The sequence below is a fragment of the Agelaius tricolor genome, unplaced genomic scaffold, assembly GCF_023055355.1.
Source record: "Agelaius tricolor isolate 1412-34295 unplaced genomic scaffold, bAgeTri1.0.p SCAF_8, whole genome shotgun sequence".
Classification (NCBI taxonomy): domain Eukaryota; kingdom Metazoa; phylum Chordata; class Aves; order Passeriformes; family Icteridae; genus Agelaius; species Agelaius tricolor.
The window spans coordinates 2,731,101-2,758,178 of record NW_027269268.1 but is presented as its reverse complement, the minus strand read 5'-3'; the positions used below and the strand labels follow the sequence as shown (position 1 = coordinate 2,758,178).

At 45.2% G+C, this 27,078-nt stretch overlaps 2 protein-coding genes across 11 annotated transcripts in view; one reads left to right on the top strand and one right to left on the bottom strand.

The window, feature by feature from the left end:
* Positions 1-425: 425 nt before the first annotated feature.
* The window catches only part of LOC139592008 (general transcription factor IIE subunit 2), a 49,188-nt gene continuing 22,535 nt past the window's right edge, over positions 426-27,078 (bottom strand). Inside the window, exons 1-8 of one of the 9 annotated variants that reach the window (XM_071431302.1) lie at positions 24,007-24,100; positions 20,304-20,470; positions 10,780-10,871; positions 10,279-10,386; positions 9,548-9,730; positions 9,003-9,096; positions 1,940-2,055; positions 426-1,284 (exon numbers count right to left, since the gene is read on the bottom strand). In XM_071431302.1, coding sequence (XP_071287403.1) covers positions 1,165-1,284; positions 1,940-2,055; positions 9,003-9,096; positions 9,548-9,730; positions 10,279-10,386; positions 10,780-10,871; positions 20,304-20,466 — 876 coding nt within the window. In that variant the 5' untranslated portion in view covers positions 20,467-20,470; positions 24,007-24,100 and the 3' untranslated portion in view covers positions 426-1,164. The other 8 variants (XM_071431300.1, XM_071431301.1, XR_011679840.1 and 5 more) reach the window with 8 other exon arrangements.
* SMIM18 (small integral membrane protein 18) lies at positions 12,204-16,362 on the top strand. 2 transcript variants are annotated; one of them, XM_071431304.1, is made up of 2 exons: positions 12,204-12,534; positions 15,667-16,362. In XM_071431304.1, exon 2 carries the CDS (start codon positions 15,712-15,714, stop codon positions 16,006-16,008), a length of 297 nt encoding a protein of 98 aa, XP_071287405.1. In that variant the 5' UTR covers positions 12,204-12,534; positions 15,667-15,711; the 3' UTR covers positions 16,009-16,362. The 2 variants fall into 2 exon arrangements, with proteins under 2 accessions (XP_071287405.1, XP_071287404.1); XM_071431303.1 differs by having other exon boundaries at positions 12,220-12,530.

Genomic DNA, 27,078 nt, shown 5'->3' with positions numbered 1-27,078 from the left:
CAGCAGCCTGAGCTCAGGCAGCAGTGATGTGCCCTCGGTGGGGAGCTGCAGGCGCCTCTTTTATCTCTGATCCTAACCCTGGAAGAACACAGGAACAGCTCCTCTCCTGCAGGGCCATGCAAACAGGATCAGCATTGACCGGCTCTGCTTCGGAACACAACAATAAGTTATGGAGAGGACACGGTTTGGCCACGGTCCATGTAAGGCTGTGCTGCACACACCACCAGGCATCGACAGGCAGCTTGCATTTAAGGTGGTTCCTCCCCTCTCCCCAGCCATCATTAAAGAGATGACAGTGTCAGCCTAGTACAGTAAGTCACTGAGAGGATAAAAATATAGCAAAGATTCCTTTACCTCCACAAAAAGGAAAATGCAACAAGCACAAATGTTGCCGATTCTCTCATTCTTTAAGGAACAACACTGGAAACCTGCATTGTAAATTTATTACTTAAAAGAAAAAAACACTTCAGTATTACACCGTCGTTTTATTTCCCTCCTGTGCACAGAGCAGAAGGTGCAACACACTTGTACCCACAACAGTGAGGAGACATCGCCGAGGGCAATTCCTAATTACCATTAGGAAGCTCTGGCTGCATCCCATCCCACAGCCTGCTGGGATTTTGGGAGCGGGGTTTTCTGAGTTTGAGTCTCAGATATCACCGCCTTTCAGTAAAGCTCAGTCCCATGGAAAGGAAGAAGCATATAAACCGTGGGTGTATCTGACTGTGAAAGAAACTTTGCCTGCAGTGATTTTAGGAAAATGTTTTCCTGAAACAGGTAAAACAAATGCTGTATTCAATCCCACTAGAAAGCCCCTTGTAAGTAATTCCAGGTAAATACCCACTAAGCAATGTAAAAGCAGAGTTAAGCACTGAGCAGGAATTCCTGCATTACATGCTGAGCACCATTTATGACCCTATGCCAACAGGCAACTAGTGAGAACCTCTTACTCAAAGACATGTTTCCCATTAGCTAATTAAATTAACCTCTAAATTTAGTAGCTCATACTTGCTCTCAAACTGACCTGTTTCACCTCTGGCACTTGCTGGGGTGGGGGAAACACATCACATCATTATATACAGTCAGTCCTTGTGTGAGCAGACACCGAGCCCCAGCAGCAGAAAGCCCGTCTAGAAATGTGCATTTGCTCCAGAATTCAAGCGCTCACTGCTTTCCAGGAACCACATCAGAGTAATCTTTTAATACTCCAACCAAGTGGTCATTGTGAGTCTTAAACCGGCGTTTCTTCTGAGAAGCAGGTTTCTTCCTCCTCTGAATGGGAGCCTGCAAGAAGAAACAAACAGTACTCAGAAGATCTGTGACATCTGACCTGACGTGTGACACCATGCTGGTCACCACTGCTGAGAAAGATGAGCTCTGCCAGAAGCAGGGGTGGGCAGGGAAGGGAAGTGCTGGCTCCTGGAGAAGCAACAGCATCCAATTCCAATGCAGGCAGGGAGATGACCCTGGGGACAGAGCAGAGCCATGGTATCCCAGGCACAGTAGTTAAGTTGGCATTCTTAAGTGCAGCTACAGAAGCAGGTACATGTCCCACAGTTCTGTCCACAATCCCACCAGGACTTCAAATATCTTCAGCAGAAAAGTCAACACCCCCCCCTCCACCTTCCTCCCAAAATACTACTACTCTTGATGCATTGTAGAGCTTCAAGCAGAATCTTCCACTGTGGAGCTCACGGGGATTCCTGGAGTTTGCCCTCCTTTGATGCTGCTCAGATTGATTACACCAGCTCTAACATGTCATAAAAATCACTGACCGCTGGCTGCAGCACTTGGTTTTTCCAGTTTTTAACACTGGCCATGCTCCCCCAAGCTCCACAAAGCTGTACGTAGGGTCACCAACACGTTTTGGAATTAACACTGAGGGATCAGGAAGGGAGGGATTTCCTATAGAAGATGATCTATAATTTGTATCTCTTACTATTTTCTTTGGTCCAGTTTCTTGCATGGAAGAAATACCCTGTCGTTTCAGATACTCTTCTATCTTCTCCTCATCCATAGAATCCACAGGAATGCTCCTCCACAGCTTCTGGAATTCTGAAACGACAAGCCCGGTTTTATATCCCAGTGAGCAAACCCTGGGCAAAGACCCCACAGGAAGGGAAGGGGAGAGACTTGATTTCAAACACTCCAACATTCTGGCACGTCAGTCTGTCACCGCCAGCAGGCACTCACTCAGCACAGCCTTCACCCTCTCCAAATGCTGATGCACTGCCAAAAACACCCAAAACCAAAAAGATGAAACTCCAACCAACAAAACAACAACAAAACACCCTCAAGCGAAACTGCACTCGAGCATCAGGAGCACCCGGAGGCAACCTGTGCTTTTCGTGTTCGTTTGCTACGGAGTCTCTTTTTGCCTGAGATCTCCAGAGCTCTGTAGGCTGTGAATGAGTTTCACAGATCCCGATGAAGGGCAATCACTAACCAGAAATGGCAACCTCATTTACACATCCTCAGCTGCCACTGACTTGGGAGTCTCATCATCCCATCCCCCAATTTACTGAGGGTTCGAGACATTGTCTTCAGCGGCTCTGAGCCCGTTTATCATTGCAATACGATCCACACCGTGCTCTACAGATAAGAGAGTACTAAAATTCCTCTGGTGTTAAAAAGAAGAGAGACACCTTAAAAAACACAGCAGCAGGAAAACAGACAGAGACAGTAAGTCTTAATTAGAGCAGCTGCCATCTGCCTGCACACTTTCTGCCTCACGTAAAGTTTCACAGAGCCTCTGGAATGCCTTCTCCAGGCAGCGGCTGGTACGATCCTACCTCCCTTCATTCCCCATGCAGGGAGTTAAGATACATCCTGTCAGCAGGTCTGGCTAACAAACTATAAATAAAACACGAGGCACACATAGCAAGGCAAGACTAAATTTTTCCTTTTATTTCCAGATAAATTTAGTATACAGTTGTCAAAACAACCACAACCTCTGCATGCTTAAGGATGTGTCCTGTGCAGCAGGGGATGAGATGCTCCAGTGCCCACTTGCCACAGGTATCCTGGCTCTGGGCACACTGCAACCAAATGGGAGTGAACAAAACCAACCCGGTTCCTGCCCTTGGAACAATTCCCTGCCTAAAGCACTTTGTTTTTCTATGCAAATACATGCCTGAGTTTTAGGCGTTCCCGCTGCCAACAGTAAGAGACTGCCCCAGCTTTTCAGGAAACAAAAGAAAGGAATTTCACCACTGAAGAATGACAGTATTTGTTTTTGGTAATGCAGTGGTTTTGAAGAGAACCAAAACCTGTCAAAACACCACGTTTGGTTACAGGGAGATAGCTCACAGCCTGCTTCTCACAGAGGCTATCCAGCACCCTGGGATCAGTGTGCACATCCCTTAATGCAAGGACTGACACTGCAGTCAAGACATCCTCCATCTGCTCATCCATTTTGAGGGGCTTTCCAGGCTTTCAGCATAGCTGGCTGTGCCTGCTATCAGAGATCATCCCTCACCCCATCCAGCTGCAGCAGGTGGAGAAGGTTTGTCCTCTTATCCATAATATCCTGCTGCAAACAAATGTGTCTCCTCATTAGAGTTCAGGATAGATGGATAAATACACCCTGGTGCAAAAAAAAGGAAAGCTGAGGATAGGTGCTTAAGGTTAAACCGGTCTACATTCTTCTGGGGAACAGAAGTGAAAAATTAAACACTAGAAAATAAATGGTCAGCTCTTCAGGGATCAGCATGCACAGAAGTGCAGATCACAGTTAATATCTAACTACAGTGGTCTGCATTTCTTGTAGTGCCACGGTTATAACATCACTCCAGCTTCACATCCACCTTCTAAACTCAGCCAAGAAATACAAATAGAACAGGCACCAAGATCCAAAAGTGCAGAGCCAGAATGGACTTTACATACAGACAATTTAATCCATTAATTGGCCCCACCAGAGTCACCATATCATATTCTGCAACTCCATTTAAAAACTCCTCCGTAAATCAGGCTGCTTTCAGCACTACTGCTTTGATTGCAGTAATTGCAAAAGAAACTTCTACTCATTCTGGAGCTCCATGTAGGGCTTTAAAATACTCTACTGCCCAGGGAAGAGGGAGTCACAACAACATGGAAACACTCCCTATTGGAACAAAAAGCACAGGATAAAGGTGGAGAACCACAGGGAGCTGCCACCCTTCAGTGCATACGAGCTGTCTGCACTTGGTGTGTCACCTAGAAGGAAAGGGAGATCCATCCATCCATCACCTCATCACAAAACTGACTTGGTGTAACACCAGACACTGGGCTAAGTGCAAGGTCTGAAGGAAGAGAGCAGCTGGATGGCTGGCACTGAACCATTTACACATTACCTGTCAGGCTTTTAAGTCTCCAAGGACTATGCCCCTATCAGCCAGAGAAAGTTTAGACCTTGGGAATACACTGTCTGAATTATTGTGACATCCCCTCTGAAATATGAGAACGTGTGGGAAAAGCTGGCAATAACTGCAGCTCTCAAGAAACAACCATCTGCATTTGTAGCTGAGGTACTTCTGCACCTCAGAAAATACACCCTTGAGCTGACACAGGGAAAGATTCTTCCCGGTTTCCTTGACAAGAATCCCAAGTGCTGTCACCTTGGCCTTTGCTGTGTGTCTGAAGAGCAGACAACAGCAGCAGAAGGCAGCTCCTAGGGCAGACTTCAATATACAAGATCCATTTTTCACAAGGTTTTTCTTTCACAGGGCACAAGGAGCTCAGTGCTGGTGTGTGAGGGGATGGCTGGAGCAGGAGGCTCCCCACATGCTGGCCTGCTGCAGCCAGCCATGGAGAACAGGTTGGGATGTATGCATTCCTGTGGTGCCTGCAGCCATTATGATGACACAGCACATTCAATTTTCCCATTCCGTGCCCTGCTCACTGCTGGGTAATCCTGACACCATCACAGCACAGAAAAGGTGAGACTCTTCTCTCAGAGCCACTCAATTATTTTATCCATCAGCCAGAATGAAGGTAAAATGGCTGCAGGAAGATAAAAAGACAGCAAGGCAGGCCACACTCAGGCACGCTGCAATCTCTGCAGGGCTTAGGCTGCTTTGACAAGGCAGAGCCCAGAAAAAATCCCCAGGGGAGAAATCTCCCAGGAGTTTCTGGTCAAAGTCATGCAGGTGCTTTGAACCCTCACTGAGATTTGCATTTTTCACAGTGCTTTCAAGTCCTGATTCCAGTGCAGATCTTCCTGAGAAGAGGCACAAAGCTGTGATCCCAGTACTGAGGCAAGTGTCATGAACAAATCCTATACACAATATCTGGCAATCTGATCACTAAAAGATGTTAATTCAGAAACTGGACAGAATCAACACTACTCGCAGGCTGCCTCCTTGCTCCTCCAGAGAGCTAAATTCTGGTCTTCTAAATACTGAGAGGAGGAAATGAGACCAGGAGCTGGTGAAAAGCCAGTTTAGATGTTTGCTGACATCTCCAGCAACATAAAGTCAAAACTCAAAACAATGAGCTCTGACTAGCAGGAAACAACACAGAGCTAAGCTGAGGGCAGCATAACAAAGATTTTGCAGACACCTTCTCTCTCTGAAACACCCAAGGGGTAAGAATGCACAGTTACCTTGATTTTACAGCATCACGAGGTGCCTCATAGATGAAAACAATTTGCACTGACATTCCCTGAGTGATTATACTCTAACCCACTTCCTTTCTGTAAATGCTTACATTTGGGGAATGAAGTCATGGGTAAATGACTGCCTGGTGACTTTGGAGAGGCTTATCCAGCACTTCTGACTGCCTCACCTGCTCTTGCAGAAAGGTTGAGATGGTTGTGGAGATAAACTGATACATCACACAGCTAATAAAATCTGCCAGAGATTAAAAACAGCTTAAAAATCCTCAGTGAGCCAAGCCAAAAGCTGAGCAAAGGATAAAACCAGACAATAACAGTGTAGAAGGGAAGAAACAACAGTCCTAGCAGTTCCAGGAAATGCAGCACTGGATTTATACCAGAAGGAAAAGGTGCTTGGCGCTAAATCTGTGCTCTCCCTGGACCACCACAGCTAGAAATCAGCACTGATCCCAAGCAGTTTTTACAGTGTTCAATTTAAGAAGCTTTAGCCATTCCCTAAAAAGCCCTTCAAAAGCTTAGGAAGAATTTAAAAATAATTAAGTATCTTAATTTTTCAGAAAAAAAATACTTCCTATAGTGCATTCAGCTGAGGAAGATACCATCTCTAGCAGTCAGGCAATCCAACTGGCCTTTCAGCATTCAGCACGGGGGTGAAAGCCTTGTTCACATGCAAAGAACAGGCAGCTTCGACTTGGCTGAAGCACCTGAAATCTGGCCCTGCTTTTATAAACACTTTCAGCTCCACACCACTGACAGCAGATTAATTAGCCAGGAAGTCCAGAAGGAACACATGCAACCTGAACCTTCCTTGGCTAATCACATAAAAGGAAGAACAAAAGCCCTTCCTTGCTGCTCAAACCCCCTCCAGTACCCTTGAGATCTCGATATATAGGCAGCGCTCCGTTGCTGCGATACATTGGGATTTATTTTCACAGGGGGAGAAAAAAAAGCTTGTTCAGCCATCAAGGGCAGAGGCAGGCACTGCCAGAAAGGAGGTCCTCCCACTGCTCCAGGCAGAGAGCTCCACAAATTGCCCTGGCTCAGGCAGCAGTGGGAGGGAACCCCACTTTTCAAGGCTATCACCCTCAGCAAACACATGTTCTGAGCTGGGATGTCATAGAGCAGCACTGAGGAGCACAGAGCCCTTATTTCTGAGGATAAACATTAAACTAGAAACATATTTTGAACTGTCATCGGCTGCTAGATCAAAGAGTCTGCCAACACTTCAAGGCTTATTTTGCAGCCTTTTTAAAAACTTCATTTGAACGTTGCCAGAGATAATGAGCTGCAGTAGCATTGCTAAGGCAGAGACGTGTCATAACTCGTCCTGTGCACAGACAATTCTGCCAGTGACTCCCTAAGAGACACCCTTCTGCTGCTCTGGAAAGAATCCTAAAGCAAAGCTGCTCAGGAAGGGTGGCTTTCCTTCGTCACAGGATAACAGGGCTGGAAAAAGGACCTGCTCCAGCTGCAGTGAGTGAGTGAACATACTCAGGGATGTTTCCAGCACTGTGGCATACTCAGGTGGATCACAATGTTCACAAAAGAGAAAATATTCTTGCCCCCTCTCAGAACAAAGCATCAAAAGGAAAACCAAAACCAGCAGGAACAGAGCAACAACAAAACATCACTTCTGGCTGGGATGGGGAGCTGCTGCCACCTGCGGATAAAAGGAAGCAGAGCCACCTTGAACTACAAACACTGCTCGCAGAATCCCTTCAGGATGCACACTGCAGCTTAAATGCCTTCCTTCAGCAGGAGGCCAGGCGTTTTAGGGAGTTTTTTTAACCTCTTCCTCCCTCTGGGAGCAACAGCTCCCTCTGTTTTGTGTAAGAGGAGCCCGGGATTTATCCTGGCTGCCTGATGCCTCTGTCTACATCTTAACAAAGTGGGCTCTGTTATGAAATTTGACAGCTAATCCTGGAGTTATTACAAGCTAATAGCAACAGGGTAGAGACCTCCCTCTGATCACTCTTTTAGTATGGTTCGGTTCCTGCTATCGGGAAAAAATTGCACAAGAAAAAACACTAATTTAGCAACACAACTGTGATACAACCAGTGGCTAAAACTTAAAAGCTCTGTCTCAAAAGTTACTGCAAGAGCACTGATTTCTAAATGTTTTGGCCATGTTCAGGCCCCCAAAAACCGTGGGCGATGGACTGAAGAGGCACTACCTCAACAGAAGGACAGGGTTCATGGTAAACTCCTAAACATTTGGAAATCAGAAATTCCCCAGTGAATCCATACTGCATTTTGCATATAGCTGCATTGCCCGTACCAAGAAATGACAGAAATCATCATTTAAAAAGAAATTCACTTCAACCTTTTGAGATATTTTTCAATATTTTTCAATGCTGTAGATGCTTAATCATCTTTGTGAAGCAAAGCTGTAATTACTGAGATTACAAGTGTGTACTCTCAGTACATAACAAATAGTTAACGATACACATCTTTAGTTGCTAAATTCTATTGGAAATAAAGATTCCCTTGGAGGTAGGCAAAGAAAGAAAGATCTTTATGCATCCTCCTGTGGTCCTGGAAGTAGAGCAGTTCAAATTGTATCAAAACTCTTTTTTTTACCATACATAATGTGATGCTGTGTGATGCAATGGCTTTATGTGTAATGTTACAAGAACAATACATTAAAAAAAGAAAGTGTTCAATGTCACTGAGTCATCCAAATAAGATCTTCTGACACAGACTGCCTTCCCCTTTCTGCATTTACAGACACCTCATGCTGACATTTATGTCCTTACTGGAACACATACTGATTTCTGTGCATAAAATGGCACCAGAGGATTTTACCACCATTTGTGACACAGCAAACAGACTGAACTTGTGAAGCCCCAAATCCACTCCAGCCCTGGGCAGCAGCACTGCCCCCACATCTGTGCTCTCCTCCCAGCTTTAACCACCCTCTTCTCAAGAATTTTGCTCACATCTCTTCCCTCCGTGCTTCCTCCTTCTGTTCCATTTATGGCTTCTTGCTGCATTCACCAGTAAAAGGCACATGGTTCATAAACAGGAAAAAAAACCAACAAAAATCTTGCACCCCCAAATCATTCTTTTGGGGTTTTTTTGGCTTCCCCTTAAGCAGCAAAATGTTAGATGCCATTTCAGTCACAGTGAGGTGGCTTTTAGTCTCTTCTGTACCACTACTCTTGAAGACAACTGGTGGATTCCTGGTGCCATGTTCCAATGCAGACATCATAAAGAAGATACCACTGGACTCACTTGCTGGTCTCATTAGCCTCATGTTAATATCAACACTCCCTTCACATCTGGACACACCTAATATTTCATTATCACCCTAAAAGACTGCTCTACCTGAAGGCTGCTTATACACAGATGTGCTTAAGGTGAATTCAGATCAACTGTCATGGAGACCCCCATGTAAAACAACACCTACCTTCATCCACAGCAAAGTGACAGCTCTTGTCGTTGTAGAAAAGAATTTTCTTCTTATCAGGGCGATTAACAAAGATGATCTGGTCCCCTAAAGCCTCAAAAACAAATGCAAAACAACAACTCAAAATCACTTTGTTTCCAAGCTGAAGGTCTCCAACCCCAACAGAGCCAGACCTTGGGCTAATAAAAGCAACAACAAACTGGAGAAGCTGCAAAGTAACTGGCCATGAAACACATGAGTACACTAATAAATCAAAAAGGAGATTCAGAGGACTGAGGTCAAGGTGTGAAAGCAGAACTAAATGCCTGCAGTTGGAATGTGGGAGATCAGGAGTTTTTTGTGAGAAAGAGCTCTGAGAGCTGTGCTGAGACATCAGGGCAAATCTGAACGTAAAGGATGAAATACAGAAAATGCCACAATATCAGATCTGCTGAAATGACACGTGAGTTATCAAAAGAACAGCAACGGGTCATGAGAAAGCTCTGTCTTAGTGTCTCTCTTCCCTGTGAGAAGTGAAAGCTGAACTGCAGCCACATGTTGCTCACCTTTATGGCTTTCTGTGCATTGGGCAGCCCTTCCTCGATGTCTTCCAGAAGGATTCCTCCCAGCCCTCGCTGGTCGTGCTTGTCCAAGAGCCTGAGCAGAGCCTTTTTGTCTTTCAAGTTGTACTTGGGTTTGAAGGCATACTTCCCATCCACAACTTCTATTTTTGGGTTGTTGACTAGAGCCTGTAACAGGGACAGAAATTTCAAACCTTGAAACAGTGCAGACACTTACTACTTTTTTCCTGGTGTGCTTTTGAGCACATGAACCACACGTTACAGCTGCCAGGCTGGAGCTTTGAGTTGAAACAGATTCTAAATCCTTGGATCCTATAATTCACCATGACACACAGCACCTCTAAGAGAGAAAGGACCCAACTTTGGTGCTGCAGGGTATTTGTTTACCTTTCTTCATCTGGCAAAGGCTCGGTGATGACTTTTTATACGCTTCTTTGGAGGAACTCTTCCATTCCATTCTGATATTCTGGTTCATTATGGAAGAAGCCTGGAGCTACTTTTTGGAAGACTTCAGCAAAGTCAAGCTTCCCTCACAACCAACAGTGCCAGAGCAGAGGTTTCTGCTCCCCAGAATATCAGTATTGTCAGCAAGGAATGCTACAGTCTGACTTAGTAGTTTCTTGAAGAAGGGATGACATATTAATTATTTTACAAATGTATGTAATTCAGCTTTATCAGAATTCTTTAATGAAAATCTGAACATGTGTTTTCTTTACCTCACTCATTAACCATTGTTTCTGCTTGAGTCCAATATCTAAATGCTGTGTTTCATCCAGTATCTCCTCCAGGGTTAATGGATGTGTGTCACCACGCTGGTGCCGGGTCTGCAAAAGCAAACAGCATCTCTTACAGCTCTGTACTCACTTTATTCAGCAACTCAATCACCAAAAAGTAGCTGAGATTAGCACCAAATTACACTTTATTTTGATCACTAGCCTATGAATCCCAAAACCTGACAGCATCTTGAAATTCCTGCAAATAAACACCATTATTTTGGTTGCAGAGTGACCTGGGATAATCAGGATTTCAGTTATGAAAAAATATGCTAACAATTTCATTTACTGACAGCACATAGAATTTAACAAGCAGCTTCTTGAAATTCTCACTCTTGCAGTAAAAGAATTTCAGAGGTTGAAACATTCAGCATTTTCTAGCCACAGGACAAGAAACAATTAAATTATTTAAAACCAGTATTATTTTACACCAAAACACCATACCTTCATGTAATTCACTATTTTAGCAAGGACTCCAAACTTGTAGCCAGAGCCTCCTGAGAGGGCTTTCAAGTTAAATGATCCATTGCTGTGATCTACAAAGAAAGAAAACAAACAATTAGAGGGTGCTTTGATAGCCTCCTCTTGGCTCTGAGCTCCATCACAAACAGGAGTGGCAGAAGCAGCCACCCCCAGGTGAGTCCTTGCACACATCTTGATCCAGACCCAGGGACTCGGAGGACACGGCTCTGGAGCATTTCTGGGCAGAACTCCACAAATAAAAAGTTAAGAAAGCAGCAAGTGACTGCAGAGTTCCTGGCACAAGAGGACATGTTTAATTTGGTGGCTTAACATCCCATAATCATTTACACTACATGAATCCACGCTGAAATAATGCACTGCTTTTGCTCCACCAATACCTTCCTGCTGCTGAGATGGGGGCACAAAGCTTCCCTTCTTCCCCAAAGGCACTCAGTGGTTACACAGCAGGGAAAGGAAGGCTGTGAATTTTTTTTTTTAATTATTGTTTCAAGTGGTTCTAGTGGAGAATTTATTAAACAGAGCCATACAAATGCAAACCAATTCAACCTGGTGTGTTGCACCACTGGAACAACAACTCGGACCCCCCTCTGTTGTCATCTCTGGTTGTCTTTATCATGAGGTTTGCTAGCACTTTGTTTCAAAAGTTCTTGCAAGGTTGTTAATGACCATTTAATAAACGTCAGCTCTTAGCACAGCACATTAAACACAAATATCCACAAACCGCTATCACAAGCCACAGGCTCATTACCAGCACAACATTGCTCAAACCTAATGGCAACAATTTTCTGGAATTTCAGCTACTCCAGAAAAAGAACACCATCTCTTTGTCACCATGGGGAGTGTTTAATCCTCTGGTGATTTCTAAACACATCTGACAGGACAACAGTTATCTCAGATATATGGAGCTCCTATTGTTTCTGTGGAAAAATCATTGTAGCAAGAGAAAAGAAGAGAATCGTGAAGCTGTTACATGACATCAAAGTCTTAAAGGCTTTATAAGCACAACAATTCTAAAATTAACATAGAAATATCACTGTAGCTACAGAGGAATATTTTATTCTGGTTACTAAATTAAAAGAAGGAAAATCAAAAGCCAGCTCTCCCTGAAGATGTAGCCCATAGGGATTTTTCCCTACAAGGTTCCCTTTAAAGATTAAAAATTAATGTCTATGTAGGACATTTTATAAATAAATAGAAAAATCATAGATGCAATGAGAGGTCTGAAGAGACCAAAATAAATTCAGAGGTACAACAAACAGTTAAGACAACTTATCATGTTTTTGTTCTGTCAGATTTGAATTGAATCGGGAAGATAATCTGGTTTAATCTGCCTGCTTGCAGTCGATGACAAGGGAATCTAACCCCACGGTGAGGCTGGAAATCTGCAGATATTAACACTTCAAACGTCACGGTTTGATGGCTGATCCGGGCACAAAGCAGAGCAGGGTCGTGGCCAACCTCTGCTAACGAGCTCATCCCACCCCAAAAAACAAGAACAGGGAGGCATTTGCTTCTCATTCCAGACAGTAAGAGTCACATTTCTGAATGATTTACTCCTGGGGTTGAGGGCTCGATGCAAATGAGCACAAAGGAAGTTGTCAGCAGCATCGTGCTCTGGCCAATGGAAGGAAAGCTCCATCTTAGCTGTGCCATAGGCTGCACTAAAAAAAGGGACCAGAACGGCGCTCTCTCAGCATCCTTTCACACAAGAGGTAGGTGTGTATCATTTTATAACATTCTCTCAGGTTTATCTTGATTACTGAAAGAAAATATGCCTGTAAGCTGAGAACCTGTAAAAGCTTCTTGGAATCAGAATGATTTTTCTCTAGGCAGAGCAGGGTTTATCCCGCTGAATGTGGAGGAGCTTGTCTTGCACGATCAGATGAGCACTTTCACCATCTGTGCACTAATGGAAAATTGATGACCACTCCATCTTACAGCAGAGCTAACACAACCAGCCAAGATTCAGTAAACAAAATGGATTTCGTACTTGCAGGGGAGGTGGCTGGTTTCCTGCAGCCTCACGTTCCTGGTGATTGATTCTATGTGTTTGCACAGAAATGACAGCAAAAGGGTTTTCCTTAAAACAAAGGCAGCTCCAGTTGAAATGTGAGCATCGTTACCTCCCAGGGGGTATTCCGTAAATTAGGCTGCCTAAAAGAGATCTGTGTGTGTGTGGAGGAGAAACCTGTTCTAGAAACAGGTAGGGAGAAAATCCCTGTGCCTGCTGTTACCTTTGGAAACACTGGAGCAGCCATAGACACAAGGCAAACAGCCAGGTTAGAATGCACCTGAGATTTGTAAATGCTCAGTGCCTTCTTAAACAGGGCTTCCTCAGAGCTGCATTAAAAGGATTTTCTGCCAGTCATTTCCCTCTGCTCCGTGATTTCAAATAAAGCTGCTCCTCTGCAGTGCCCAAAGATGCTAATGCTTTTAAATTAAAACCTAGTGCATTAAATATTTAACTCGTTGCATTTTGGATATGTACAACTGCTGACTTGATTGTAAATCAGACTGGCTGATGATACGAATCTGACCTGTGCCATTACAAAATAAGTAAAACTGCAGGAAACCAGCCCATTTTTGACAGCTTTCAAGGACACTAACCTCATTAGTGCTGTTTTAATTCTGAACAGTCAGCAACAGCTACTTCAGCCTCGTATTTCAATAATTACAGCAAAGAGTAGCTGATCTTTATCTGCCTCACCCTGTGGAGAGATCATCATCCTCCTCCTCCTCAAGAAGCATTAAATTCCATCTCCTGGCATAAAGACAAACATCTCTCCACTGTGCAAACTGCTGCCCTATTAGTGGATGTGGAGTGGGGAGGGAATGGCTGCCCTGATGGAGCAGAAAGGGGTTGGCTGTGGAGTGGGGAGGGAATGGCTGTGAAGTGGGGAGGGAATGGCTGCCCTGATGGAGCTTGTGGAGCAGAAAGGGGCTGGCTGTGGAGTGGGAAGGGGCTGGCTGTCCTGACGGAGCCTGTGAAGCCTGTGGAGTGGGAAGGGAATGGCTGCTGCACTGTTTCCCGGCCATGCCGTGCTCAAGATACTCCTCTCCTCTTGGGAACAGAGCTACTCCCTTGGCAGAGAGCTGTTCTGGCTAAACAGTGCAAATCTGACCAATCCCTCCAGTGGCCACAGATCTTGATCACTTTGAGCAATATAAATGAAAAAATCCCACCAAAACTTATTAAATTTTGCATCACAGAAACAGTCTGGTTTTGTGCCTGGTGTTTACAGAGCAAGCAAACTTACATATAACAAAACCCTCAGTCCTAGAAATCTGTTTACAAAGTTCAAAACAAAACTCTTTTCTTTCCCAAAGGTATCCTTTTGCCATTTAAAACACACAATTAAATCCTGCTTATTTTAATTACTCCTCAAAGGGGACTCCAAATCCTTTTATTCAGCTCCCCCCTCTCTCTTTCTCTCGTGGATTATTTTGAAATAAGTCTTCAAGCCACCCCTTCAAAAACCCTCACGACTTTTAGCCCCATAACAGGTTGGCTGAGTTTCCTTCCCACACCGTGACCAAACCAAGCCACTCTCTCGAAGCCAGGACCCGACTCAAGCCAGGAGTATTTTTAGCTAGGATTTGCTCTGTAAACTTTTGTTTAAGGAAAAAAAAAAAACCCAACAATTTAATTAATCCCATCCATCTCAGTTATACACTGTATATTCAATTACTAATCTGTGTACCCAGCTACAGATTTAAGTTACTGCAACTGCTCCAATAAATGTCTGTGTGAAACACTAATGCCAGGGACCTTCCCAACAACAGAGCTCTTTTGTTGATAAAAGGATAAAGAACAAAATGTATAATATTAGAACAATAAAAATAAGACACAGATCACAGGCTGGTTTGGCAGCATGATCCTGGTTTTCACCATTTTCTTTAATAATTTCACAGAAATAAGGACAGGTGCTCAGACTGCTTTAGTAAACACCATCACCACCATGTTCCACCTAAAAACTCCTTGCTGTTTCCTCAAAGAAATGAGACCTGACTTGATCTCCTCCTCCCACACCAGTTTTAAACTGCCTGAGGGATTCAAAGGTTATTATGACATCCTTATGGCCACAGCAGATAACCAGAAGTTACTGCAGCTCCTTGGACAACTTTTATTGCATTAGACTATTGAGCAAAAGTAGATTTGCTGGAGTCAGCTTCTTGCTTCATCTTCCCCACACCACAGAGCAGCCTCTTCCTCTGCTGGGTGCCAAGCCAGACTTAGGCAGAGTTGAAAATAAGGAGGAACTCCTCAGGAACGGTTGGGTTTTCGTTGTTATCCACCCCAGTGACTACAGCACCACAAACAAGATTTCCAAACACTCCCAGTGCCATCTGGGCAGCCAAATTTCTCCAGCACAAACCACTCAGCAGGGGAAGAGCAGGGAAATGAAGAGGTCAGGAAATCTGCCCTCCTGAAGTCCAGAGAGTTTTGCAGGTGAATAAGTCTGTGCTGACAGGCAATTCCAAAATAATAAGGCCTTTCACACCACAAGACTGATGATGCACAGGTGGTTGAAACCACTGCACACCTTGAAAATCTAGTTTGTAAGCTGTTTGTGCATATAATTGAAATAAAGAAGCAAAGCTCTCTCATTCCTGAATCACTTATACCGCATCATGCCTGCATGAACCAGACACTGCCAAAATAAATGTTCCAGGTCTATCCACAAACTTACACACCTGGAGTTTGATATTTTGGTGAGCAAATACAAGTATGCAACCATCCATGTTAGTAGAAACTTTGAGCACTTAGTCTAAGTAGCTCAAATTTGTGATAATATCACAGTGTTTCCTTGATTGACAGTTCTCAACAGCTTTGTTTTTGTGTTTCAGCTCCCAAATCTGTGCCAGTGAGCATACCCAGGCAGCTCCTCAAGGATGGCAACCCTCAATAGCACCCACTGGAATGAAACTACTACATCCATCTCCCAGTATCTGGGCTTCCAAGTGCAAAAAATTTACCCTTTCCATGACAACTGGAACACTGCCTGCTTTGTCATCCTGATCATATTTATCTTCACTGTAGTTTCTCTGGTGGTGCTGGCTTTCCTGTATGAACTGCTGGACTGCTGCTGCTGTGTGAAAAACAAAACTGTGAAGGACTTGGAGAACGAGCCCAATCCTGTCAGAGCAATGCTGAACAGCTTCAGGAAGCGAGACACAGAGGTGGTGTAGGAAGCACTGAGCACCTCCACTTGGAGAACTTGGTTTGACACCTGGAATGAAGCCTCCTGTAGCTTACAAACAAACAAGTTGTGTGTTTTTTTTCTTTTGGACTTAAATATCCACAGTGGCAATTTTATCTCTGGATGTGAGCTGGAATAATTGGCAAAGGTTTTCCAAGTGCTCAGCAGAAAGACAATCTACTACAGTGTTATGGGAGGGAAAAAGATTGTTGTTTTTAGATGAACTGTTGCTGTTTATATTGAGTGACTAGCATAGAATTTTGTCTACCTGACCAAACAAATGCTGCCTAACATGCATAAAACTCTGTTGCTTAACTGAAGAAAACATTTATAAAATGTCCAACAGTCTGATCACATTCCGTGCAAAGACAGCAGTGTTGTCCCACCGAGTCAACCACACAGGGACAGGACAGACAGACAAGGGGTAAGAAAAAAGTTGGGAGAGGAGGGTTGGAAGGCAAGAGACCCTTCAGGCAGGAGAGGACTGGGTGCATTCTAGCCTTTGGCAGTGCTTTTTATTAAGGGTTTTTTGCTTTTAGAAGAGAGGGTGGTGGGAGGAAGACTAAGCCAACAAGAAATGTATCCCTAAAATGGTCTCTTCTAGTTCTCCTAAGGGTAGTTTGACCCTTTCTTCCCCCACTTCTCCAGTTCCAGGGAGCTGTTCTCCCCTTACTTCATATGCAGTCTGGCCAACAATTTCTGGGTGTTGACACCTGCATAACCCACTACCTTCAGAACATCTGACCCTATCCAAAAATACTGCTGGAAATGAACAGGGACAATTCTCTGCCTCAAGGCTGCTGCTTCTGTGGCAACCACAACACTACAGGGAGTGGGACATGCCAGATCTATCACCCCTATCCCAAACTTCCAAAGCCAAACTGGAACTGGTGGAGTTCTTGCCAAGAGCACAGGGAGATGGGCCACAGACCTCCCACACTGAGGAGGGGGATGGCACCCAGCCCAGGTGCAGTTTTCAGCACTTTGCACAAGAGAATCTCGCTTGACTCATTTCACTTGACTTCATCTGCCTGCTGACACATCTCAGAGTTCACACTCAGCCCTTGCTCATGTCCTGGCCACAGAACTCTCACACCTCTGGCTCACCAGCCCCCCGTGCTGTGCTGTGACAGTGGTTTTTAAAACCATTCAAGTTTTGCAGTTACAAATGACAACTGTAATAAAAATGTCCAACAGTGTAGCCAACAGTAACTCCTGGCAAGTCCTTCACCCTCCTGAATCCCCACAGAAATGTCCCAGAGCAAAGCTACACGTGGGACAAGTTATTTAACCCCAGAAAACATTCCTGTCACAAAGGAAACAAAACCCACCTAAATGGCCACAGCCACAAGAGACCTCACAGTCCATCCATGTCTGAAAAACCCTGACCAGTACCTATAATGATCTCTTTTTTTGCATGTATCAAATCCCCCTCTCAGGCTGAGCATGACTAAGCTCCAGAAGATCTGGACACAGTGGAAGACTTGCTAATTGGCACTGGTTGGGGAGATGGAGTCACAAGACACCCAGGGCAGGATGAACTAGCACAGCTAGTCCAGTGATTCACCTGGAGAAGCAAACTCCCTCCTGCAGTCACAAATCCCCACAGACACACTTCTTCAAGCCCAAAATCAAAAGCACAACTGATGGAAGCCAATGCCCTGAGTACAAGATCATTTAGGACTCACGCTGAGATGGATGACAGAGATAATGCCAGTGGTGATAAGGATGACATGCCACCTTCTGCTGTGTGACAGCATCAGACTGGGAAGCCCTGCTCAAGAGGCCAGAGTAGCCATCAGGATGCACTGAATTAAATCCTGGCTCTCTCCTAAAAGGAAAGGCTCTGGACACTTGCAGCATTCCCACAAAGTGCCCATCAAGCTGCACACAAGAGGGCAGTGTGTGCAGCACGCCAGCCTCTGCTGCTCTGGCAATGCCTTCCTGAGAAGCACATGGAACGACATATGCTGGGACTCATCCCAGCTTTTTATTTCACAGGTCTGCAAAGGGGAATGGGGGTGGGCACAAGGAACAGAAGGCAAAGGTGGCCCCTTGCACAGTACCAGAGAAGACTCAGGATGATTCTTTCCCACAAAACAGCCCCTGAAGATTCTGACTCTTGACAACTGTCAGCAGAGACCACTGAGACAAAGGTCTTAAGACAAAGACCACAGCCACAATTTACTATTGATTAATGAAATGAAATGAACAGATTTGATCCATTTAATTTATTTCCAGTTCCTGTTCTGAACTGAGCAAACTAGCTTTGAATTTTTTCAAATAACTTGTTGAAACAATGACAGTAATGTCTGTATAATAATCACTGCAGGAGCAGTGGGAAGCTTAGAGCCAGACTTCACAGACAGGCCAGATTTAGCTGCACAGTCTCTTGAAGATTAGCATTGTCTCCAAACCTCTCCTCCCTCAAAAAGTATCAAGGGCAGGCTCTCTGAGCCACAGAACCACAGAGCCAGGGAGGCACTACATACCCAGGGACTATCAGTGCCAGCACACAAGTTATAAGGTGATAAAGGTAACTCCCTTAATCACCTCTGTGGCCACTGCACAACAAAACTAGGACTGACCACCCTATTTTTGTCTCTTTGGGGCAGTGGGACAGGGATTTCCCAACACCAGGTTGTTACTCCACCTCCTGTCTCTGACACCCACACATCCTGACAGGCATCTGCCAATCTGGCAAGTGAAATAAAAAGTGTGTTTTGAGGCAGAGGATTTTGACTCTGCAGCATAAAAATGTTGTAGAAACCCTGGAGCCTCTCTGGTACTGCCTGGAACGCAGCCAGCAACATAAAAGATCAACTTTATCTCCTCAGAGCCACCTCGGGTCCCTGTTTGTGTAAGCGAATTGTCTGACAGCCACAACAGCACTTAAAGAAACCCTCAGCCCACAGAAACCACAGAAACAAGATGAAACCTTCTTTATCTGCTCAAATCCTCCAGATCAGGCTCACATTTGTACCCTCTGCCCTCTTCCTGACTCCCCATCTCTTCTTCCAAGCAAACCTCACTCACCCCAGTGACGGAGCCTAGGATATTCCACGCAGAATTTTGTTTTATTTGGAGAGTGTAAAAAAGGGATGGATGGAAACCTGGCCTCCCTTGATTTATTTTAGAATGTCTGGCTGATACTTTATTTGGTGCCTGAGAAGCTGCAGACACATACCCAAATTCCCAACTCTTCCCCTGGGACAGAAGATGCTTCCCTCCTCCCAAACTCCCTGACGTTTTTCTCTGTTGTTTTTAGCTCTATTGTTTCTCCTGGAGTTTAGGAGAGAGCCACGTGGGTATTATTCAAAATATGAGCATGGACTGAGTTTGCACAACAGGGTATTTTGTGATTTAGTAACTCCTGGCACTTGATCTGACCTTTAAAGTGCACTTGAGAACTGCCACTGCTTTGGGAGCAAATCCTCTCCCCGGTGCTGCACTTTCCACACACTCCCACTATTTTTGGTACTGCTTTATTAACTGTTTATTTGATACTAGGAGACTCATTATCAGTGCCACCACCTCCCCAGGGAAATGCCACAACTCCTCAGTAAAACAGGCAGAAAACCCTGGAATGCCTGGTGCTCACGAGCAAAGCTTAGCTCCCAGGTGAAATGAGACAACTGCTAATTACAACATGCAAGCCAAACAAGAAACACCTGGCAAAACCCCTAAAACAAAATCCCCAAACAAGACACACCAGGCAAAATCCCTAAAACAAAATTCCCAAACAAGATACACCTGGAAAAATCCATCTCAGGTATGAACACCCTCCAAGTGAAGAGTTACCGAAATGTTTTAGGTACTCTTTTGCCAGAAATAATCACCAAACAGGTTGGGAAGGAAGGGAGCCTAAAGATCATCCAGTTCCAACCCCCTGCCATGGGGACACTTTCCATTAGACCAGGTTGATCCAGGCCCTACCCAATATGGCAAACACAGAGAAAATGAATGGCACTGCCTGTCCAGCAAGCACCGAAACTCACAGTTTCCAAAAGCACATCCAAAGCACAGTTTCACATCAATAATTTTGGCAGCACAGATTCTTCCAACAGAGCAACAGCAAACGAGCCACGGGATGAGGCTTAACACACATGCACAGTAGTCACACTGTGCAAGTGACTTTCTTAGCAAAAGTGGTAATTGAAGAGAAATTGACAACATCCACCAGCAAAACTCACAGATACAGCATTATTCACATTATTAAACCACAGCTTAAAGGCAAACAGCAGAAAACACCAAGCACCTGCTGGACAGGAGACTTCCACCCACCTGTGGTTTGTTTTGAGCTGGAGGAGCCCCCTTGTTCTACCTTGGCCTTCTTCTTCTTGGAAGCAGAGGAGTCGGAGGAGAGCGTTGGGCGTTTCTCTACGGCGGGCGTGGAGAGGGCTCGCTTTTTGAACAGCTCCCGCTCCCGCAGCAAGCTGGGGTCCATGATTCTGCCACGGGGAAAAGGCGAGAGAAAGGTGTCAGCATCACCAAGGTATTTAGGAGCAGAAGCAGCTATTTATCGCGGAATGTGCTGAGCTCGATGGGGTCCCAGCACTGAGTCCGACTCCTAGCGCCACACAGGACAGGCCAAGAGCCCCTCCCGGGCCTGGCGGTGTTGTCCAAAGGCCCCGTGTGCTGCGGCAGGATCGGTGCCGTGACCACATCCCGGAGGAGCAATTTACTCCTTGTGTGTTCCCTCCTTTTCCCCAACACGGACTTGAACAACACATTCAAGGTGTCAGAGCACTACCTGAACCTTAAGGAACGTGAACAGCAAAGCCGAATAGGGATAGGAGAGCCCTGCACCAGCTTAACGAGGCACCTCACGGCAGGACGGAACAAAGTGGCAGCCCGGCGGGCGGGCGGAAACCACCGGTCGGGGGATACCGGCGCCTCGCCGCCCCTACCCTCGCGCACAGAGCTTGGCCGCCGCTCCCCCGTCCCCCTCTCCGCTCCCGTCCCGGTGCCGGTCCCGTTGTGGCTGCCCCGGCCCCTCAGGGCGGCCCCCACCCGCTCACCCGCGCGCCGCCGCCGCCTAGCGAGCCATGCCGCTCCCGGCAGCACTTGCGCGCCCCGCACGCCACGCCCCGGAAGGGGCCCGCCCGTCGCCATCGCAACGCGGCCCGGCCTGCCCGCCCTCAGCTCCCACACACACATTAAAAAAGCCGGTTATTTATTCAAATCTTTTTTATTAACATCCCGTTTCACACAGTGAAAAAAGTCTCAAAAGTGCTGCTTGAGGAAGAGAGGAGGCAGCAGCAGGAATAATGCAGAGTAGGGGCAAATAAAGCCCCTATTAAAGCCCCTGTGAAGCAACAGTCTGTGCAGATACTGCTCGCAGTCATGGGAAAGACTAGTAAAAAACAGATCATCTTGATTCCCACATTCAACTGAAAATCCCTTTCTTGGTTTCTGTTTTGCATTTCTTGATCTGGGTTACAGCTCCAGGTGTTGCAGCTGAGGTTCCAAACCATTCTGGCACCCTCCTCTTAGCAGGGGGATGCGAGCTCTGGAAGGAAACAAAGGCACAAACATGGAAGGACACACAGAGCCACAGCCTGCCCCAGTGGCACAGCTCTACTGCTCTAATTCATGCTCAGCTGGAAGCACAAACTGACCAAACTGTTCATGAATATGCCCCACTTAAACCCAACACCTTATTCAAGTACCTAAGGGATTAAGAACTAAACTCTGAGAATCAACGCTGACAAAGATTTGCACTCACAGCAATATCCAGCTTCAAACTGAAACAAGGGGTTCAACAAGTGGTGCTGGTCAGGGACATGAGCTCCCTTTTAAATAAGAACTCTTAATATCTGCTCATACAGCTTGTGTTCCTATAGACACCAGTGCAAAAACCCTTAATGTGATGAGCACAGCCTCACAGAACCTTGTACTTAAAAGGGAAAAAAAGGAAACAAATGTCCTCTTAAAATGTTGGAAGCATCTGTCACAAGAGAGCTGACAAAATGTACTGGAGGAAAAGTTTCTTGTAGCAGTCTATTGCTGTCCAAGTGGGATATCTGGACACAGCAAGGACAACAAAAACAACATGGCACCACTGCTCAGGGGTGTAAATGAGAGCAAAGGGCTGGCAAGCCAGGCCAGAGTTTTAGACACAGGCTGGAAGCCAGACAGAAACCAAGAATAAGGTTGTTGAAGATTCCCACCCCCATCAGTATGTCTGGGCTGTGCTCCTGCCTTCTCACCTTGGGCTGAGAGTCTGCCAAGAGCTGCTCCTTCTGCTTGGGATGGAGGGCAGGCTGGTGGGAGGAGGCCACGGTGGTGGGCTTTGAGGGGCCTGCTGCCCCCCTGCTCCCTGCCTGGCTGCCATCCACACTCCCTGCAGCCTTCCAGGGGACACAAAGGAAGCACAAGGTTACCTGGGTCACAGTCCCTCATCAACAGCGTGCCAGCACCTCTGCTTAGTGAGGGCACTGCCTATTACTTATTCATTTCACCACAATAAAATCTGAGCAAGTGAAGTTAGTGCATTTCAAACACACAGCAAAATTGTACTTGGCCTTTTTTTTAAGTGGAAAAAACCACTTGCTCCATCCCTGTGGCTCTGAAAACTTGAAATATTTACTTCTGCCTCCCAAATGTTGTATTTTGAAATGTGTTTTCACAGCTAAAGTGTCAGTTACAAACAACACAGTACAAACATGAGCACAAACACATACGCTCATGTTTTTTACACCATCCTGCTGGCCATAGGTTGCAGCAGTCATGCTGACATTTTTGCATCAGCCACACATCCCTGTGTTACCAAAACCCTCACTAATGGCAGGTTTACCACATGCTTTATTAGAGTGACAACATCTGTTTACCCAAGCTGAAGGCACCACATGCAGAAGGGTTTTCCCTGCTCCTTCCCTGGCTGCTGGATTGATCCCACACCCCTGTAAAAGCAGCGGCAGTGTCAGGCCATTCAAACCCAAGAACACCCATTAAGAGATTTAGAATTGCTTGCTACAGAGAATTTAGATATTCAGGATATCTTCTGAAGGAGAAGTAAATAAAGACTGGATTAGCTTTTGGATTTCCAGTCTGTTCCTTTGGATTTCATTAATTTGATTACTAATAGCACTATTAGCTCCAGGAGCAGGGAGAAGTGTGATCAGAGCTCAGGCAATTGCACTGTCAGGAGGTCAACTGCAGGAAAAAAAGACTCTGACAGATATTGTAGAAAAAAAACAGCACTCAGGGAAGCAAGAAAAATCAATTTGGCAAAATGGCAGTGCTTGAAAAATTGTATGAGCCAGTGTTTAAGAAATCAGCCCCAAGCCCTGTAAGGAGCAGACACAAAATCCCAGCACAGGTAGCAGGATTTGGAATATGCTGTTTCTTTTACCATTGCCACCAGGTGCCACTCAGTGCAGGGTGTCCTTTGCACCAGGTGCTGAACTGGGACATGGGGTCAGAGGCCAGCAGAGGGCTGAGACTACTCTGGATTTTCTCAAACAGCAACAAAATGCTCCTTATTTCCCAACATTGGTCCTCCAGGTGACACTTGTTATCAGGCTGTGCCCAACAGTTTCAAGCCATTTAAGGACCCAAAGACTGAGACATTCCTGGCTGGAATTGCCTCTGGCTTTTTCATCCTCTTAACCTTCCTGCATAGTAGGAGAATCTCTTTGCCCACATCCCAATGCACAGAAAAAAAGCCAGGACACAAACTGGATTTGGCTGCTATGAAGGAACAAGCACATCCCAGTATTCATACTGGGAAGAACTTGTAATATGTGTAACAAATCACAGCTAAGCTGCACAGCTCTGACTTCTTCCTAGGTCAACACTTATCCCAAAAGAATCCTCAGTTTCTGCTCTGAGCATTCCTCTGAGGAAGAGGCAGTTCTATTCAAAACTGAGGGAGAGATGGATTGGGAAGATGCTGGAAACACCAAAAACATTCTGTTAGTCTGTTCCTACAAAGAAAACATGATTTTACAGAAGAACACTTTTACAACCTTCTTTTACTAACCTGTGTTCTATTCCACAATGCACCTTCCCTTCTTGCTTGATCTGCTCCTGTTTTTCCCTGCTGTCCTTCAGGCCACACCAACCTTCTTTTGAAGCCTAAGCCATCCTGAGATTTATTTCTATCCTCTTTCTCCAGTAGTACAATCATCATCTTGATCAGATACAGCTCAATATTGGCAGGAGTACGTTTTCTAATTTCTTGAATTTTGGTAGTGTCTTGGAAAAAATAGAAATATAATGTTAATTCTTTAAGCTCAGTTTTCTTATATTGTACAATACATTTGTTGCACCTCATTAAAGCACAGAATGGATTAAGGCAGAGAAAACATAAGAAGGTGAAAATGTATGGGTTTGACTTGTGAGATCATGTGATAAATTCCCAGCGTGTTTTCTGAGGATGCCAGTACTTACAGCAATACTTTGTCAGTTGTTTTTTTTTTCCCCAAAAACATTTCAGTAAACACAGATTTAAGACTGATCTCTCAAGAACGTCCACACAACTGAGTCAAATGACTTGTAAAAGTCAGCCCCATTGTTACGGATCATGATGAAGTTATTTTTTAACTGAACCTGAAAGGAAAGTAGTCTGCCCCAGCCTTCCAGGACTGCTGGAGGGTGTAGCTGGGAGCAGCAGCTGCACGTAGGTCAGTGATGCTCACCTGAGAGGATGGGAGGGCTGCAGATGATGTCCCTGATGAGGCTCTGCACATCGGGGGTCAGACCTGCGCGCTCCACGCTCACCGTGCGGCCCGCGGCCAGTGCCTGGTACAGGTGGGTGCCAACCACTGCCAGGGGCAGAGATCTGCTCTCACTTATGGCACTCTGGGGAAGCAAAGGCACAGGGCATGCACAGGGCTCAGGTGTCAGTCCCAAAAAACAATCCAGAGTTGCCAGCATATGGCAGTGCAACAAAGCTCCCCAAAACACTGCTTTATTCCTAATACCCATCTCACTTCTTATCCAACTTGTCAAGTGTGTTTCTCTCTCAAAACTCCACAGCTTGAGTGCAACACCTCACCTTGAACTAAGTTGAGATGAAGGAGCTGTAGTGCACCTGACCTCTCAGGGGTCCACAAACACCACAACAAATTCCCCCTCATTTCCACACATTGGATGAATTCTCCTCCTAAGCATTTGCCTTGAAGCAAAGCATCTCAAACTTGATTGACCCAAACTTGATTTTCTCAAGGACAGGTCTCCAACTGGAATCTGGTACTCTTCAAAAAAGCACATTTCAAGTTTCTACTTGTTTTTCTACAAGGAATACACACACTGTGCATTTCACCAGGATTAGTGCATATGGGCAGCTTGATGCACTATTAATAACGGTACAACTATTTCTTGTTAATTCATCTTTAGGTATACTTTTAACTCAGGGACCATCTGCCCCATACTCTTGGGAGGGGCAAAGTAAAAGCCAAAGCAACTCAAGTTGCTTTCTATGGAATTAAAAACTCACTGTATCCCACCTCAGTTTTCCATACCACCACTTCAGAGATAAGTAAGAGCATCTGCCATTTCCCAGGAAAAACACTGCCTCAGAGGTTTAAAGCAATTTATCCAGCACCATGCAGAGGATTTAAGAAAAGTTGCACATCCCCCTCCTCTAGACAAAGCCTCCCTGCTGCCAGTTTTCAGCAAAGCAAAAGCCTCCACAGCCCAGAGCTTACCAGGGAGTAATTCTTCTCTTGGAACAGGATATATGTGACCTCCTCTGAGGGAGAAAGGGCTCTAGCACACTTCCAGGGAGATGCTTCTTTCTGAACCTTGGATTCAGCGGTGGGGAATGTGTCAGTCTGAGTGAGATAAAGCAGAATTAAATTCATTTTATCCCACTGACAACCCACTGATCACCCTCCCATTATCTGAAATTATCTGACAAAGTAAGCCTAACAAAACAAAACCATTCATCTCTCTGGAAGTGGGTTTTGACTCCAACCCTATGTTCTTAAAAAAAGTAAAGGGAGGGAACACTACAGCAAGGAGGGAATCCAGATGGACATTCACATGTTCCCATCTTACTAAAACCAGCATGGCATCATTCAAGGAGCTTGGAAAAGAAAACCAGCCAGAACAAAGTGCCCAGGCCAACACATCATCTTAGGTATTCCTCATTCCATGTGAAACTATTCCACCAGAACAAACTGTGGCATTCAGTCTGCATGCCACAGACTTGTCAATTTGAGCTAAATTTTCTCAAAACAGACCCCCTGCAAACAACTATAAAACTAGACATGCTTTTGATTCCTATTGCTAGATCAAAGCTTTTTTTTTTTGTGAAATAAAGACAACTCCATGGAGTTGTCCAATAGCTGCAGAGCAAACCCCATCTTTAAGGTTCCTGCCAAGGAGAAGGCACTTGATTTCATCATACCTGCAAACCATTTGCTTGGCAGAAGTCCTTAATCTCAGCCAGGAGAGGCATCAACATGGTGGACTTGGCTTCAGACACACCATCAATTTTCTTCAGGTTCTCAATGCTCGTAGGCCTGGTTTAGGATGAAGAATGCAACAACATAAGGCAATCCCAAAATATCGCTGCCTTTTAGTAGCTGGAGGAGGCACTTGAGATGCCTCCATTCCCCCAGGAGAAGCAGGAAAGGGATCTGTGCCTTGGCTTGCAAGCTCCCCAGTTTGTACAACATGTCTGCGTGCTGGCTTTACCTTATCTGGGCCATCTCCACCAGAATCTTATTGGTTGCCAAGACAGCTGGAGGAATTTCCTTCTCATTAGCTACCTTCTGTCTAGCAGTCAGCAGCTTGCCATACAGAGCAGTCTGGGAAGGAAGGAAGGAGCCAAATTCTCAGGAAGCAGCTCTACATCACTTGTAGGTACAATTGTTACAAGAGCAGAATTTATCCCCTCCCTGATCTTCCCAATAATACACAAAAACTCTGCCATCCATTAACCACTCCTTGTGTATTTCAGCCCTATTCTGGGACTTCTGTTTAAAACAACCCAGTAATTTGAAGTAATTTTGTAGTTTTAAGTTAATTTTCAGTTATTTTGTTCTGCCCAAACACAGAACAACTGTGGTTTGCAGGCTGACTGCAATTCAGAGATATCCTCCCA

Excerpts from the sequence above, each read along its gene's own strand:
- SMIM18 (XM_071431304.1), top strand. The coding sequence starts at position 15,712 with ATGGCAACCCTCAATAGCACCCACTGGAATGAAACTACTACATCCATC.